A 17532-nucleotide genomic window follows, 5' to 3' on the forward strand; every position below is an offset into this window, starting at 1 on the left:
AATTATGGCTACAACAAAATCACCGTCAACAGTTGTCGGGTCTGTTTAAATGGACAAATGGACGAGTACATCCATACAGATGTACGTACGTACCCCGTCTGCTCCGCCCCCCGCCTTGGACAGTTCTAGGCTGTCGAACATTCTAAGCGCACGCGGTGAAAGTCTAGAAACGTTGGGGCTCTCGGCTCTCGGCTCTCAATGACAAGAAATTCTGGTCTTCATAATGAGGCTTATAAATGTTGTTATGGCGGCAGCTGAGAGCTCTGGCAAAAACCAACAACATCTAACTACAATTTGGCATGTGCACCATTTATTAGAGTCATGCCAGAGGCAGAGAGGATTCATGCACTTGACCGTGTGGCAAATTGGTTTTTTAATTGCTCTGATTCATATTTTATATAAATTTTCTTTTCTTTCGGCTGCGAGAGGTGCCGATCTCTCGGCATCTGGCCAATTATACAGTATGCAGCAGGTGTATTTTAGTTGTTTGATTAATCTATTGATCCCCATGTTGAGATCGCTTAAAGTTGATGTGATCCACTGATGTGCGGAAAATGTGCTGTCTTGTGGAGAGGCTCATTAATCTGTCAAATTGGTTGAGGAAAATGCTTCCTTTCTGGCAGTCGAAGCTTCAATTTGTGTCAATGATATCAGTGATCACGGATCAGCCACAGCCACAGCCACAATTCGCAGCCATTGAATAGCAGTTGTCACTGCACAAATCATGGTCCTCTCTCATTCAATAAACGGTCTCTAAATGACATGTTTGTACTCGCGTAATATTTCCCATGAGTACAGTTACCTCTGTGATCAGCGATCGGTGATCAGGGGGGCAGAGCCTAACCGCCTCTTCCGTCTAATCAAATCTAATCAAACACACACTCAATGGAGAGACCCTGTCCACGTCCATGAGAATATATTGATATGCATATGCATTATGAGTTCTCCAGCCGAATGCCTACTGCCTATTGCCTACTGCCGATTGGCGATTGGCGATTGCTTCCTGGGTTATGACTTCTGCGGCAACAGCGGATAATGCCAAGAATTAGTTGTGGAAAAATTAACACCACCCCAGAGCGGCATTGACCACAAGGCTGCTGATTGTTCTCGGCAAACAGCAACAAGTGGGAAAACCGAAGACTGAAAACAATTTGCGCGAACCGTACGACGATCGGTGTTGCTGGTCTTGGCTCGGTCTTGGCCAGGCCAGCTGTTTGGCCAAGTGCATTGACCGCCTACCAGGCTCCCAGCCACCCAGCCACCCCGTCGCCCCGCCAACCCGCCAGCCCGCCACATCGCTGGCTCTGGCTCTGGTGGCTGAAAATTGCACGCTGGCCGATTCTCTGCACAAATTGATTTGAATGAAAGCTGGTCGGCTTGGCCGGGGCTGTTTACCATCTTTCCGTTTACTGTTAGCTCATCTGAGATTGATTTCTGATTTCTGCTGCCGCTGCCGATGGTGCGCTGCTGCTCCTCTCGATGCTTCTGTCACCTTTGACACATTTGGCAACGGGTTAGGCCGGATTTGACGGGCAGAGGCTCATCATTCGGTTGCATGGAAATCGATTCGATCGGCCAAGCCACCAGATGGAAGTGGAAGTAACCAATGATGAGAGCGAAACTCCCTTGATCGATTTGGGATAGAGTCTGGGTAGAAGCCAAGAAAGAAAGAAACATTTTGATGGGTAAAATATGCAGAGCCAAGATACAGAAGATTGGGAAAGAGTTCATTAATCTTCAAACATTGATATTAGTAAGAGTTTTTTCCTGGAAGGTAATACCTAGATTGGAATAGAGATAGTACCCAAACGATTGTCCTATTCTAAGTTCTAAGTTCTATTTAAACCTAGATTTTTCGCTATATTTCTAAATGTAAGTCCAGTCCCCATTTCGATGCGAAGCTCCTGTTACATCTGATTTACAGTGAAGCCCAGTCCGCCTTGACAGCTGCCTAAGTGATGTAGGACGGTTGTAAATGTTCTCTTGGAGATATACGAGTACTTAATGGGCGAGTCCTACTTCTATCTGCGGTCATAAAGGGTTACTGAACAATAAAACTAAAAGGGAACCAGTCAAGAGAGTCTTGGAACAAATTCTACACTAAACAAGCTGAAAAACTGTCTCGAAAAAATTGACAGTCTAGTGGTACTGAAAACATACATCGTGGCTTCGATGGGTGAAACAATATTCGAGCTAGTGTATAAATCTATAAAGTAAGACAAAATCGTACCTTCAAAAGGCGGAAAAACCTTCTGAGAAGATCATTGACTTGGGTGCCAGCTACATGGATGCTGATTATGGGCGCTGGAACAGCTTCATGGCCGAGGCCCTGCCGTGGCAGAAGGAGCAGTGAATGGTAACAAGATTCGTGGCTGGAGATGTGCTGACACTCACTCAGACCCTGGACCTCAGCCGAAGATTTACAGCTGCCGTTTGGCTGTTGCTGTTTCTGTTTCTGTTGCCAATTTCTATTTTCCATTTGCCATTTGCCTTGCCCCAAAGGCAACATCCACTAATCTCGACAATCGTCCAAAATCGACATGTAAGGCCCTTAAAATGCATGTACTTCTTCGGGTTGGGCTTGGGCTCCACCGAAAACAGTGGGCGTGGCATGGTAGCCAAGCAGCAGCCGCACCGAAAGGCCCAGACCCAAGCAGCAGCCAGAGGTAACCAGACCACCGACCACCGACCATCGAGAAGCAGAGCCCAGAGCAGAACAGAGGTTTTCGGCAATTATCAAGATGATGTTTGCCGGTTGTTCTTGTCTGCGACATTCGTTAGATGCTTCAGTTTCGGTTCCAGCCTCCGCCGCTACAAGGAGGAGCCCCTTGCGTAGGCCCGAGGAGAGAGGCTTGGTCTGGAACTGGGCTTGGGCCTGGGCCTGGGCCTGGGCGTGGGTGTGGGCAGCAGCGTCAGGGATCGCCATCCCTATCCCTATTTCTATTCGAATACCAATCCCAATCCCTATATCGGCCTGGTCATTAGTGTGCTATCGTTGGACGCTTTAAATGCCCACCACGTTCTCCCAGTTCTAGTTCTGTGTGTTGGCCTGCTTTGTTACGAATATCGTACCAATTAAGTGGCGGAAAAACAGACCAAAAACAGAGTGTTGAGAGCACAGCTTTAATCACGTTTCAAATGGCTATACCCTGTAGAGAGAGTGGACATCGAGGACTTGTGGGATGTAGCTTCAAAGGTGCTACCAAAGAAATATATGTGCGATGGCACACACTTTTAGGTCAATCCATAGTCGACTTCTTTTGGGTTAGGAGATTACTCTTTATTTTGTCCAGCCAGGAAGATACACTATCTTCAACAGCTGCGTTGTACGGACAACATTTGTGGCACACACTCCTCTCGAACACCAGTCGCATGTACAACCAATTAGCCGATTGGGGCAGAATGAGATCGAGAGCACACGCAGTGGCGAAAGCAGCGCTTGCTCGCTCGCTCGCTCGATTCATAAATCAACAAAAAATTATAAAACAATCGGAATTCCAGTTGCCAATAAACGTTAATTGCGAGTACAGGACAATGTGATGTGATGGCCATGACCGGGGATATCGATATGGATATGGATGCCCCGACACCGACACGGACATGGACACCGTGGCAACATCTAGCAGACCAGGAGATGCCTCTGCAGCAAGAACAGCAAATGCAAATTGCTGGATAGATGTGGAGCCGGAGCTGGAGCTGTGGAGCGTGTTGCGCCAATTTGCTTGGCCTGCCAACGTCTGTCAACGTCTTGGGGGCCCTTCCTGGCCGCTGCTTTGGATCAGTGGCTCCTGTAGTTTCTGTGGCCTGTCCTTGTCGGCCATTGGCAATTACATGCAGCTCACGTCCTGTCAAAGTTGAAAGATGACAAATCAACTTGACAGCCGCGCCAATTTGCATGACCACATGGCCACAGAGACAGCAGCATAGCAGAGCAGAGCAGTGCACTGCACTGCGATGATGATGATGCATGCCCCATGATGCGCCGCAGAACCAGATCGGATAGAGCCGATCTGTGAGGCTTTCGCCACCAGCCTTGACGCCTGGCATTGGTTCTCTGGCATTGTGTAATAATTGGCAGTTCGTGGAAAGCCTGATTTTGATACCGATTAATTGGATCGCTTGCTACAGTTGCAGTAGTTGCTGCCTCCGAATGTTCGATGCCAATGCCGATGATGGAATGCTACTTCAAAGAGGAGCTTCAGTAGCAGCAGCGGCAGCAGCAGAGGAGATGAGGCACTGGCCAATGGAATTAGCATATTAATTTATGGCAATTGCTTCCATTTCATTTACAATTCTTTCTCCTCGGTAATTGCAATTGCCGAAGAACGTCTATCAGAGTAAAATTTTATTACCATCGTATAAAAGCGAATTGAAATGGGCCCCAATCGCCGTGGGCCGACCGGCCGCCTTACATCGATGTTCCCCCGAAGACAGCTTCCGTCAATTTTATGGCCCAGCCATAAGTACTCCTTGCAGGAGGCGGCCGGCCTCGGCCCAGCAGGAGCAGACCGGAGCCAAGTGGAGCCACCGGCCACCGCCCGCTGCGGCAGCACCGATCTTCTCTGGTTAGTAACCTTGGATCGGCGCAAGGCCTACCAACTGGTGGTACTTGGGCCGGATGTAATGAAGACAACAAACCATTTCGTATCCCAATCTTTCAATTGCCCATTGAGATGGCCATTCCGTGAGCAAAGCAGAGCATAGGGTCGACTGACCCCGTGTTCGAGCAATGCAAATTTGTTGATCATATTTTTACGAGATCATCATCATCATCGTCATAGAGGGCCCTGTGCAGGGTCGACCTCTGCCCAGGAATGGGGGCGGTGGGGGGGGATGTGTTGTGTTCGCATGTACCCTAAGTTATTGGCTCTTAGCGAGTGCCTGTCGTGGTTATGATGTCTGTTTATTGGCCTGGCCTGTTGTTTCACACGACTTTCATGTTAGCAAGTCGTTCTTCTAACAGTAAAAATCAATAAGTACCCGGCCGCTTATTATGTGGCGGCCGAGGCCTCCGATCTTGGCCGAGGAGCAGTAGAACACTGGTCTAAATAACTTGGCGCACCGAACATGCAGTAATCATCGTTTTACCTTGTCTAGGTCTCATCTGGCTGTAGTTGCTGTTGCTGTTGCTGTGTTGCCTCTCTAACAAGCCATTAGGCATTAATTTTAGCCATATGCACTGGACCACACCATACACCAGGGACTGCCGCAAATATGTCGCACTGAAAGAGAGAGAGCATGCCACAAGAGTCAGGGCAAACCGCAACTGCCACAAGACTGGCAGGCCAGCCACAAGAGCACGACAAAAAGGCAAAAAATAAATTAATGACATAACTTGGACGTAACACACGACTTGGATGAGAATCAAGTTTATGACTGCTGCTGCTGCCCGCTGCTGCCCCCTGCTGCTGCTGGTTGGGGGAGTGCAACAAAAAACATAAAATGGATGGCCTCCTAGCAGAAAAGAGGGCGGCGGGGGAGGGTACTGGGGATGCACTAATTTTGCAATGTAATTGGAATAACATTGCTCGTGCTCTCTCATATTTGCCCGACCTATGCCCTACCACCTTTCACCAACAGCAGCAGGAGTAGGCTGCTCAGCCCAGATTATAGAAATATTAAACAATGTACTCGTACTAATCTTATGTAAGCAAGAAGGCACCAGGAACCAGGGGGCGGAACAACCTTCTTTTCGGCTCGGGGTTAAATGCACATTACAAACAATTTTGTAATCCCCAGCTAGGCAACAGAACTGAAATTTGTTTTCAGATTATTTAACTCGAGCAGCAGCGAATGGATGGCATGGCATCCGATCGGATCCGATCCGATCCGAGAGTGGATATGGGAATGGGAATGGCATGAGGCACAATGCAAGTGCAATTTACGTAAATTAAAGCAACATAATGCAAGACGTGTGGGTGGGACGAGGTCAAACCGAAGAAGCAGCCACAGATCCACAGATCCGCAGACCTCTGAAGAGAAGAGTTGAACTGATTCTGAAAATTGCTTAGATTGAGCTGTCCTCAAGCGACAGTCCGTGGAAGAGGCACATGACAACCTCAAGTGCCACACACACACCCATAGACCCGGAAAAACTGGGAAACTATTTCCAACTCGTGTGCACGTGGGCGGCCCTGTGACTGAGACCCTAGAAAGCGGCTAGAGCGTCCATCTGTAAAGGTAAGATGGTTGTAAAAGTGCATAATTATTTGAATGTTTAGCTTTTGTCACACAAATCAAACGGGTCTGTGGTCTGTCTGTGAAAGAATTTGACAACCTGTTGTCATCGAATGATGGGCAGAGAAAACGGGCTACTGGGGAAAAAACTGGACAAAGTAAAAGTGAGAGGGAATGCTGATAAGCCTGGGGTACAAAGAAACAAGAAAGTCCGAGAGTCCGAGCCGCAGATTGCACTTGAAAGAAAGCCCATGAATGGCAAGAGATGACACCATCGAGATCTGGTGAGTGGTTACCCCACAGTCGAGGAGTCGGGAGAAAGAACCATACATGGCTGAAGTATTTCCCTTCTCAATCTTCGGCTGAAAGTTTCAGCTAAATCTAAAGAAGATAACACTCTAACGAAAGCCCATGAGTAGGAAGACATGACACCAGATCTAGAGAGTTGGTTCCTCTAAATTGCTAAGACACAATTGTGCATGAATGATGGATTTCTCTTCCCTTTAAAGGCAGGCTATGAATTAAAATATATGCCACCGGAATTTCCAGGGTCAACCATGATGTATTCCCCTTCGCAATCTGGCAAAGATTGAGTCTAAGAGTTAAGTTGAGAATTTCCCCTCATGCATGCACATTTTTTAACCTTTTTTCGGGTCTCACGTGTCGCGGTCCTCGTTTGTCAGGCACTTGTCACTTTTTTCAGGGCCTGTGCCCTCTTTGGGACCGTTTGCCATGTCCATCGAAACATGACACATGGACACATGAATACACAAATGGACGTTCACTTCTGGCCCACAGTCTCTGGCAGTCGGCATGCGGCGGACCTAGCGAAATAAGCTCTTAATTAAGCATCCGTGTCAGTTGGTTTTTTGTTTTTTGTTTTTGGCTGTGGCATCCTTGAGCTGGAAGCTGGTCAAACAAAAAAGAAAATACCAAAGCGACATGCAAGTTTGTGGCAAAAGTCTTTCGTTTTTGGCCATGGCCATGGCCCAAGTGCAAGTGGGTCACAAACAGCCCGCTCTCCGTTTCTGTTTCTGGCTGTTTCTGGCCTGTTCGATTTTCTTGTAAAACTGGCGCCTGACCAGAGTCGGCAATGGCAATGGCAATGGCCACGGCCATGGCAATGCATAAATAAATATCATGCATACATCGGACATCGGCCATACCATAGCATTCAGCGGGCATCTGGTTATGAAGGAAGGAAAACGCAAATAGAAATAGAAATACGAGTGGAAATAAATAAAATAAATTTCCCAGCTCGTTTATTTGTTGGTGTGTTCGCGAGTTTGTTTGCCTTGCTCTGGCAGTCGAGTAATTTACAATTCGCACACATGCTGTGCACTCCCGGTGCACTCTCGCGGGCAGGCACTCTTCCACTCTTCCCGATGCTGCTGGGGCTCTTTGGAAACGAAAATGAAAATAAATGCACGTTAAGAGGAGAAGTCCTGTCATCGGTCAACGGGCCGCAGTTGTTTGATATGCCAGCAGCGGCAGCAGCAGTAACAACAGCCATAGAAAAGCAACAGTTGCCCCTTGTACACGAATTTGAATTGTTTTGAGAATACGCTTTCAAAATGAGGATAATCTGAAAAAATAGGTAAAGTTAGGCACTCCTAAATGATACTCTAGAAAGCATTATTCAACTGATGACTTGATAGGTTCAAAACCCCACAAGATATCCGCAGAAATTAAATCTGCAAGTACCATCATTAAACTTAAATTCTTCTCTGGCTTTTAGGGTTTTGGTAGGGTTTTTCATTCCCTAGAGCTTCATAGAACAACCCAGAATAATTCTCCTTCTAAACTAAAATGAAAGGGCATCTTCTCTTCGTTGTTCTGCCAGAAGCAGCTAATTTCTCGTTTTTACTTTCAAAGTACTCTGAGAGCTGTGGGGTTGAGCATTTGCCGTTTTATGGCTGCAATTTCACGGGCATGCCGAAAATCATCGGCCATCATTAAGGTCAGTTCGTGGTGGATATGGATGTGGATGGAGATTTGCGTAAGGTTTCGTCGCAAATGAAATGATGAGACGCGTGGTACGCCACGGCCACGGGTCGATTTGTGACAATTTTTGGCAATGATTGTCGCTGACCCCAAAGATTTCGCTAATTCGAAAACGAAAGCCGGCGAAAGAAGACTTTTGGATAGATGAAATATCATAATTTGGAAGGCCCCCTCTTTTTATGGGGTTTTGGGTTGGGACCTTCTGCTTGTCAGTTGTTTATGCAAATTGCTGTCGAGAAAGGTCCATTGAACTCTGCTTTATGCCTCAGAATTTCTCTTTTTATAGCATTCTAGTCGTACATGTTCTACGCACTTCTCCATGGGGTATGGTATTTCTTTTTATGTGCGTGTTAAAATGTAATTAAAATAAAACTAAAATAAAAATCCAACAACCTGTTTCAAGGTTGTTGGTGCGTCACTTTGGTGTCTGTGGCACTTTCCATTTGTTTTGATTATACGGGTGTTAATAGGGAAAGCTATACAGCTGCGAGCAGCTCCCTATTCTTGACTTGGCTTTTGTTGGGAACACCCACCAATATAATCATTGGCTACTGGATAGTCCTTTCACTTTTCATCGCCTAACTGTGAAAAACCTGAATAAATTTAGCCCTATACATAAACATTAATCAAGAGACAATAAAGCGGTAGAGAAGAAATAAAAGGTATACGTATTCTCTGGCCTTTGTGTATTCGATTTCGTTTATCATGGTAATTTCACCCCGCCCCACAAGAATGATTTAGCTGATCCGCCACTTAACTAAGCGAGACCTGAGCTCCCTGAGCGGCGAGTCGACGCCAGGTGGAGTGGAGTGGAATGGAGTGGCGTGGCATAGAAGATCATTCGACTGGAGGAGGTCCAAAGTGGGCGTGGAATTCGGCTCTCAACGTCGTACAAATTAATCAACACGTAAACGAGACGCTTTGGCTTTGGGGGCAGATCAAAGAGAAGAGACCTTTTGTCCCAGTTGCAAGTGCACGCCCGCTCACATATGGGATGTGGTTTTGGGCTGGGACTGGGATGGGATGGCCTCCTAATGGGCTTTTTATTGGGTCACAAAGCGACGCAATTCACACAAAGGCGAAGCAGGCAGACACCGACACCTGCCATGGACCCAAATTTCATTAATTGCCTTTTAGCTGGAGTCGTGAGTTGGCCAAAATGGATGCCTAAACGATCTTTGCAGCGTGTAGGAGAGAAGGACTTGCAGTGGGGCATAGAGAGGGAAAGTTTAAGGTGCAAGCGAGTCAAGGAGCCGGAGCCCAACCGAAGCATGACAGATCAAAGCGGCCAACAGCTGAAAGGCCCACCAAATGAGAAATTCATTATAAAAAGAGGCAGCAACGAATCAGATGATGATGATGATGGGAAAATCCACATACGACATATATGTATGCATCTAAAGAGCAGACAGTTGATGGTATTAGTTCGTAATAGAGTTATGAGTCTTTCTTGTTTGCCAAATTACCTAAAATGCTAAGACTACCCCAGCTATGCGGCACTGAGGCAGTTTTTATCTCAAGAGAATCCCGCCGTGGATTCTGGGGCAAGCTCGAGCTGCAGTTTCTCAGAACTACTCGTACCAGCATTGGAGATGAAAAAGACAAAGTCGCTCTGAGCCGCTTGTTGATCAATAATGCGACAGAAATGGTCTGATGAGTAAATTAATTGCTGGCCATGATCTGGTCGGACATTCTCCACTTGGTCCACACTAATTCGCAATAAAGACTCAATTAAACAACTGTCTAGAGAAGTGGACAATCGATCTACAAATGTAAATGCAAATGATATATTTATATGAATTTAAAAGTTGTCTAATCGATTGTGAAAATCGGGGGTAAAAGAATCACAAAGTAGGCGCTTGGGTTACCTGTCAAATAACAATCCGAAATATAGCCTGCTGTCAATTAGGTTTTTCATTGTTTAAAATCAAGTCAACTTGGTAAGTTGCATAGTTTTTTGTCAAGAAAGATTAACAATTAATTGGTGAAAGTGCACTCTTTCTCTGCAGGACGTTAACAGCTTTAACAAGATTACCGCCCCATAGGCCCTAAGGTGATACCAGAACCCAACTATGGTAAGTCAAATCGCAAACCCCATGTACTCCACATGACACTTTATTTCACCGCAGAACTGCGACAAGTCTGCAAAAGAGCACCAAAAGATGGAGCTGGAGGTGATGCCGAAACCAGACAGAATGGGGCGCCACACCAATAAACTTCATTGGTTTAAGAATTTTGTGATTGCGAAAATTGTGGACAAAACGTACGCATCGGTCTTTTTGCAGCCCATCCAGAATCCGAAATACTATGAGATGATCAAGAATCCGATGGATATTGGCAGTATTATAAAGAGAATCGAAAATCGGTACTACCGGAGTTATGCAGAGGCTGTCAAAGACTTTCGAATTATGTTGGAAAATTGTTTCCAATTCTTCGGACCCGATGACCCGGTGTACCTAAACGGCATGCAAACGGCTAATCATTTCTTGGAGATCATGGAAAATCGGCCCAAGGGACCGGAGATTCGATCCACCACGAATCCCCGTAGCGCCACTCTGGAAATGGAGTGCCGCAAGGTCGCCAAGAAGAGGGCCGCGGAACCGGAAGTATGGCAGAGCCAGTGCTGGGCGCGGTTGAGCAAGCTTCGCGACCTCACCAAGAAACTGGACATGCCATTTGCTTTCTTTTTGGTCCTCAAGAAGTGTGACGTTCTGGAAACGGAACTGTCTCAGGGTCACTTTGCGAACCAAAAGCAGTTCACCGAAGAATTACAGCGCAGCTTCAACGGTTTCTGCAACTCAGCCATTCAACACATACTGACCCAGGGGTTAGCGTGCATGGACTCTCCCGAGACGCCACGCTCTGAAGATCCAGAGGACAATTACGTCAATTCTTCGGTTGGCAGCTGCAGCCCAGACTCTAGCTCCAGCTGGGACTCTTACAAAGGATCGCCAGCCAAGAGTGCTAAATCCAATATCTCAAGCTCTAGCTTCATCTACGGCAGCTCCAGCTCATACTCTGACTCTAGCGACTTCTCTTTCTGTTCCTCTAGCAATGAGCTCTCAGGCGACTCCTCGGATTAGCAATAATACCAGAAAGGAGTACAAATATTTTCTATATAAACAAATAAAATGTTCCACAAAGAGACTTTTTGAGTCACTAATTAGTGACTGCAGATTCATGTCATGGAGCCGGAGGGCCTTATTTGTATCGAGGAAAAAAAAGGGTAAAAAGACTTGTTGATCTCGTATGTAGATGCAATGAAAGTGCATCGTCGATTTGTACACACTTAACTCTACTTTTCACTTTCATTGTAAACGCGTTAACCAACTGCGTCTGGGCCAGGCCTAATGATGGCTCATGCAGGTTGCTCTGGGGTTTGGCCATCGATTAAAGTCATTCACTCGCAGAGGCCCATCAAAACAAACAAAGCAAACAGAAATGCTCCTAAAGAGATGGGTTATCTGAGATATGTGCTGGTTGCAACTCTCACTTTCCTTAATTAATGGGAATCGTCTCGAATACCCTACAGAGACACACAGCGCAGGGTATCCGAAGAGCTGTCTGACGAAGAATGCGACTGTCAGTAGAAGGGAACAGGGAACTGGCACTAAATTAAGACATTTACGACCCGGTCAGATCCGAATCAATAATGAAATGGCCATGCAAAATTCTAGACACAACAGCTTAGCGCTTAAGAGCCGCCTCGGGGAATGCCGCCGCACCAGGCAACGGTAAATGTATCTCTAGAGGAGACTTCATGGAGACTTCATGACTGCAGATACTCGACTCGAGATTAGAATGAATCATTTCCAGCATCCTAATTGAGTTGCAGCCGGCCAGAATATTAGCAGACGCCTTGTCGAACTCCATGTCCACGTCCATGTCCATGTCTGAGCCGATGTCTGTGCCTGTGTCGAGGTGTGAGACTATTTAGCCGTCTAACTAAGGCTAAACAGCAACGATTAGTCCCAGACTAAGACGAGGAAGTGGGCCTGGGACTTGGACCTGGACCTGGACCTGGAGCTGGACGATGACGAAGGGCCATTTATCACAGCGAGAGAACTGCTCGTGTCTCGTCTCTTTGGGCAAATTAACCGTTCCCCGACTGACTGACTGGCTGGGTGACTGCCTGACTGGGTGACTGCCTGACTGGGTGACTGAGTGAGAGACTAACGGGAGACAGAGTGGCTGGTATCCCACTCCTAGTCTTCACTCCTCCACTTAATTGCCCCTTCGATGCCCCACACCGAAAGTGTTATATGAGTCCCACAGTCTGACGGAAATGTAGTTCTCTGGGTCAATGCGAGCACCTGAACTAATCAGAGACCCAGCGAGTGGGGCACGCGTGGCAGTTCTCTGGCAGTCTTCTGGCAGTCTTCTGGCAGTCTCACACTTGTCAATGAATTCTCTCGGAGATGACAGCTTTCACAAAATAATTCACAAATGTTGCACGCACTGCGAAATCTTTTGGCCTGAGGGAATCACAGGGCATCGAGTTCGAACTGCGGCAAATGAATTCGATCTGAGAGTGACAAGATCTGAACCTTGGTTCGAAGGGTGCACAGTGCACACCCATGGATGGATCTGTGTATCTGTGAGAATTTGTACTCGAGCTGAACCTCACGTTCGATGTGGAAAAGGGTTCCATAAAACACAATGGAGCATCGCCAGTCCAAGTTCTATTGTTCTATGGCCATGGCTTGCACAAATTTTCGGCAGCTTTAATGTTTATTCATGAATTCCAACATGAAACTGCAATGCAACGAGGAAGAGACAAGTTCCCCGGCCTGCACATAAATCAAATTGGCCGAAATCCTCTCCAGCAGCAGCAGCAGGAACAGCCAAAGCAACAGCAACAGAATCAGCAGCAGGCACATCCATGGCAACATCCATATCCATATCCACATCCATATCCAAATATCCCCATCCCCTTCCCCATCCATGGCCACAGCACGCAGTCATGGCCAACTGATTGAGCTGTCGCGTATTTGGGTGAGGTGAGATCGCCCAGTGTCTAAATGTCCATAGATTCTAAAAGATCGAGGTTGAGGCTGTGGCTGAGAATGGGACTGGGACTGGGGATGAGGACGAGGACGAGGGTATTCCTATTTCAGGCTTCTGGCTTCTGGCATTTGAATTTGAATTTCGTGTCTCGGCTGCTTAGGGAAATCTGCTGCCTTGGAGAAAACGGGGAAAATTTCCATATTACTTGTATTGCCATTGCTCTTATATGGCTCCAGATCTCTGCCATTTTCACGGACTTTTGTCATATCGAAGCGGGGTAAATGCTGAACACTAAGATGCACAGCCCGAGGCCCGCCCACAGATTCCATGTCCATCCCGGTCATAGTCCAATTCAGAGTCGACGGCAGAGAGGAGTACCCACATATCTGACCACAACTGGGTCAACAGCATCTGGCTAACGGAAGTCGATTATCAGCTGCATTCGAGCTCTGAACCTCATCGAAATGGATACAGGTGCGTGGCCATAAACCTTGTGGCAGGGGAGGGGAGAGGAGGGGGCCTTATGGAGGATTAGCTTTCCCAGGGGAGAAACCCGATCTAATCCGATCCGGCTGCTGTGTGCGCCCCTGAATGATCTTCACTGCGGCTTGGCGCTCCAGATTTACAATAGATTAAGGAAGGAGGCAGGGAGGGCATCATCTATTCGCTATGTGCCCGTTGGCTGAATCGAAAATCATTTCCATGTAAGGCATCAGAATGGGCGGCAGACCCCTGTCCCCTGTCCCCCAGTCCCCAGTCATCGGGAGGCAAATGGCAAATGGAGAACGAACCTCGGATACCGCCGACGAATGCTGCACTTATTCTATTACAAATTTTATTACACTTAAGTGCGGTGGAATAAAGCGAAATGTGTGCCATGGTGTGCCCGGTCGGGAGACTGCTCGTAGTTGAGCCATGTCTAATCCTCCGGCGGTCGCTTTCTTTGATGATGGGGCCGCAGTCGCCGGCGCAGTCGGGCCTGCGACGGGACCGCTTCCCCAAATTGCGCCCGCTGATGTAATGTTTGCTCGATCTGGTCACGTTGCACGTAACCGCAGCGCGGCTTTTATTTAACGTGCGGTAATTGCATTAATAAAGACCCCAAATCCCAAATTATATTGTACAAATTGAGCTGCGTACAATGAAAGCGAAATTGTTTGATTTCTTGCCGATTGTCGATTCCCCAAGCCTCAAAATTGAGGCTCCCATCTCGAAGTGCATCTACTCGTATCTGACTGGATCGATTGATTCGAATCAATTGAAAGATGAAAGACTTGACTTGTCAAAGACATCTCCTGGGAAGCGAACGTGCTTTTAGACACCTGGGTAGAAATCATCCAGGAAATCATCATCATCGTCATGATGATGATGATGATGATCGTTGCTCAGAGCTGGATAGAAATCCAATTGATACATTAAACCAAACCTTTCAATGCTTTTTATTAGACTTTTGATGGATATTTTATTATCTGTTTACTACCATGCCGTTTTCTCCAATTAACTTCTTGATTATTCACATCTGTAAGCTTGGCGAGAGTTCTTCTATTCCGATATTTTAAGGTTTAGCAGGGCCTTTGCTTCTACCGTATCTGTGAGTACTATCTCAGGGACTGACATGATTTACGACTTTTCTCCCATAAAGCCAGCTTACAAATCCTCCCACTGATTAATTTTGAATCCATAACCAACTCTGGTTCCAGGAGAGAACAACAAACAGTACTTCATGTACTCTACTACAGGAGGTACTTCACTGGCAGTGAGGACCCCAACTGGTTGCACCTGTTCCACTTGGCCTCGGGTCGTGGCCATAGAACATTTTCATGTTCCAGAGAGCATTTTGTTTTTATGACAACATCGGAGAGTCATCGCTCGAACGGTCCGAACAGGGCCGATCGCAGCGGATGCTGCTCTCCAGGCTCCGATCGTGGAAGAAGGTATCGAGCATTGGGTCTGGCTGTCATGTGGAACTGCTGTCCGTTTCCATAATTAAAGGCCAGCAGCGCTTTTTGGCGGTGGTGGCCCCGTTGTGTTCTTAATGTTGGCATTTATATGCCATAGAATTCTTCATGCGATTAGCAAAATTAATTGCCTCACAACGACGACCACGACGACGACGACGACGACTACGACGGAGGAGAGGATGGAGCGTCGGGATTGCTGATTTTCGTTTGTTGGCGGAAGTGGCCATGGAGAGTGGTGCACTAGCCAGGAGATGGTAACGGTACCACTGGTCATCCATCCAGCCAAAAGCGATGTAGTCGATATCGATTGCCTTTGACCATTAATAATCCATACCACGCCAAGTCGTTGAAAGGAATGCTGCGGGTCGATGAGAGCTATGTCGAATCCAATCGACTCGGAGTCGTCTCGGTTCGGGTTGTGTTGAAAGTGAGAGTCGCCCGGGGGCCCAATGAATCGATTCGAATCAATGCATGAAAATAGACAAACAAAAGCCAGTGATTTATGTGCACTGTGTGCATTGGAAAGAATCATGTGAAAATTGTGGGACCTGCTTGGGCCACTCAACCCAGCCCCGCACCACCAGCGCTTCACTTTCGTGTGAGAAAGTGTTCGATTTGAGCCGCAATCAACTGTTGCCTGGCGATGATAAATGTCAGACCGCTGTGCAATTACCGCGGCTCGGCATAAATCTCAGGACCCAACCGCTCTGACCCACATTAATCCGCAAAACGTTGTGCCCCGAGCCGGAGCCGGAGTCGGAGTCAGAGCCAAAGCGGAAATTAACAGAGCACAGATCTGTGTAAATCTCGAGAACTGCGCGGATTAGGAGCCGCACTCCCGCACGCGCCACAAGTCCACTTCATAACTCAACGTTGCAACGTTGCAACGTTGCATCGTTGAGACGGCAGAGGCAACTGCATCGCGGTGGCGGCATGGCGGTCCTGACTTTGTTACATATTATTTATTGTGTCGGCCCAGCTCCGACAAAACTCCCTCCTCAAGCATAGACCCAACTGCAGCTCCAACTCCAGCTCCAACTCCAACTCCATCCACAGGTCTAGTCTTATCCAACTCCCGACAAATCCCGTGGGCGTTTAACGGCAGTTGGTAGGTTGCATATTTTCCAAGCAAAACCAAACCAAAATTCGTGTACTCGACTCTGAATTGCGCCTAATGGGTGTGGGTGTCGGTGTCGGTGCTCCCTGTCTGCGGATTATGGGAACAGACCATATCAGTGGCAATAAAATTATGTAAAAAACGTTTTCCTTGTCTTTTTTCTTCATTTTTCTGTGTTCTGTGTGTTCGAGTGCGGCAACAAGTGGCAGACAAGCCCGCGACTCCGGGTGTCGATGCTGATGTGTGGGCGTTGAAGGTAGTCTGAGTGAGCAAACAGCATTTGTGACTCTATTTATGAGATTATTCTGGCAGATAATTTGACTGATTGATCTGTTGATTTATACCTTTGAGGCAGTGAATCAACTTCAAAGCAAATCCCCTTTATTGGCTTTAATAGGAGTTGACACTCTTTCATTTAGAGAATACACAGATGATTCTTGTGCTATAAACAGAATTTTCTACAGAGCTTATTCTTGGTAGATCTTGAGAGTTTCAACGATTTCTTAGAACTACAAATTTCTGTCTCTTTCATTGGATTAAATGTTGACAAGCTTCCATTTGACAGAAAGCAGGAGATGATTATTGTAAGAAGATTGTCAGCTGAAAATATGAATGTATAGATATGTAAGCTTATCATCTTATCATCAGTCTGTTCAACATTAAGAACCATATAAATACGAGTATTAAAGATCGAACCGCGGGCTATACGTTATTATTTGCAATTCACAAAAGATTATTAATAAAGGCGATACACAACTTTTTTTATAACATAGAGAGATCATTTGATCATGCTTCTTTTATAAATAACCTATCCGAGCTCAAGCTTACCAATCCTAAAGTTCTTTGGGAACCAGAAATGATTTCGTTTCACTTTCATAGGCTCAAATGTAACAAGTTCCCATGGGACAGAGCTCCAAAAATAATATACAGCCATATGTGCGTGCCAAGAGCACCAAAATCGGCTTATGGGCTATTATTGTCATGTTTTTTTATTAGACGTACGCCTGAAGGTCAGAACGAGCGCCGTTGCGTACCGTCCCCTACCCAGTCCCTTCCCAGACATTTCTCGTGTGACACATGAGAAGCGGCTAATGTCACTTAGAACGGGACCAGGTCTGGTTTGCTGGCGAGTGACAAATAAAAACCGAAAGTTTTAATTGAAAGTTTTGGGAAAGAAAGTTGATGCCAAGGGCCGCCCAGAAAGGGTCATTCCAATTAGAAAAGTGTGTTGGATCCACAAAGATCTATCGGGTCCAACCCGACGAA

At 46.7% G+C, this 17532-nt stretch overlaps 1 protein-coding gene across 2 annotated transcripts; it reads left to right on the forward strand.

Annotated features, from left to right (window-relative positions):
* Positions 1-10073: 10073 nt before the first annotated feature.
* LOC6896891 (uncharacterized) lies at positions 10074-11328 on the forward strand. 2 transcript variants are annotated; one of them, XM_002137044.3, is made up of 3 exons: positions 10074-10121; positions 10191-10256; positions 10311-11328. In XM_002137044.3, the coding sequence occupies exons 2-3, from the start codon at positions 10254-10256 to the stop codon at positions 11262-11264; spliced, it is 957 nt and encodes a 318-aa protein (XP_002137080.2). In that variant the 5' UTR covers positions 10074-10121; positions 10191-10253; the 3' UTR covers positions 11265-11328. The 2 variants fall into 2 exon arrangements, with proteins under 2 accessions (XP_002137080.2, XP_033239161.1); XM_033383270.1 differs by lacking the exon at positions 10074-10121 and having other exon boundaries at positions 10173-10256.
* The last annotated feature ends 6204 nt before the right edge of the window (positions 11329-17532 follow it).

The sequence above is a fragment of the Drosophila pseudoobscura genome, chromosome 2 (genome assembly GCF_009870125.1).
Source record: "Drosophila pseudoobscura strain MV-25-SWS-2005 chromosome 2, UCI_Dpse_MV25, whole genome shotgun sequence".
Classification (NCBI taxonomy): domain Eukaryota; kingdom Metazoa; phylum Arthropoda; class Insecta; order Diptera; family Drosophilidae; genus Drosophila; species Drosophila pseudoobscura.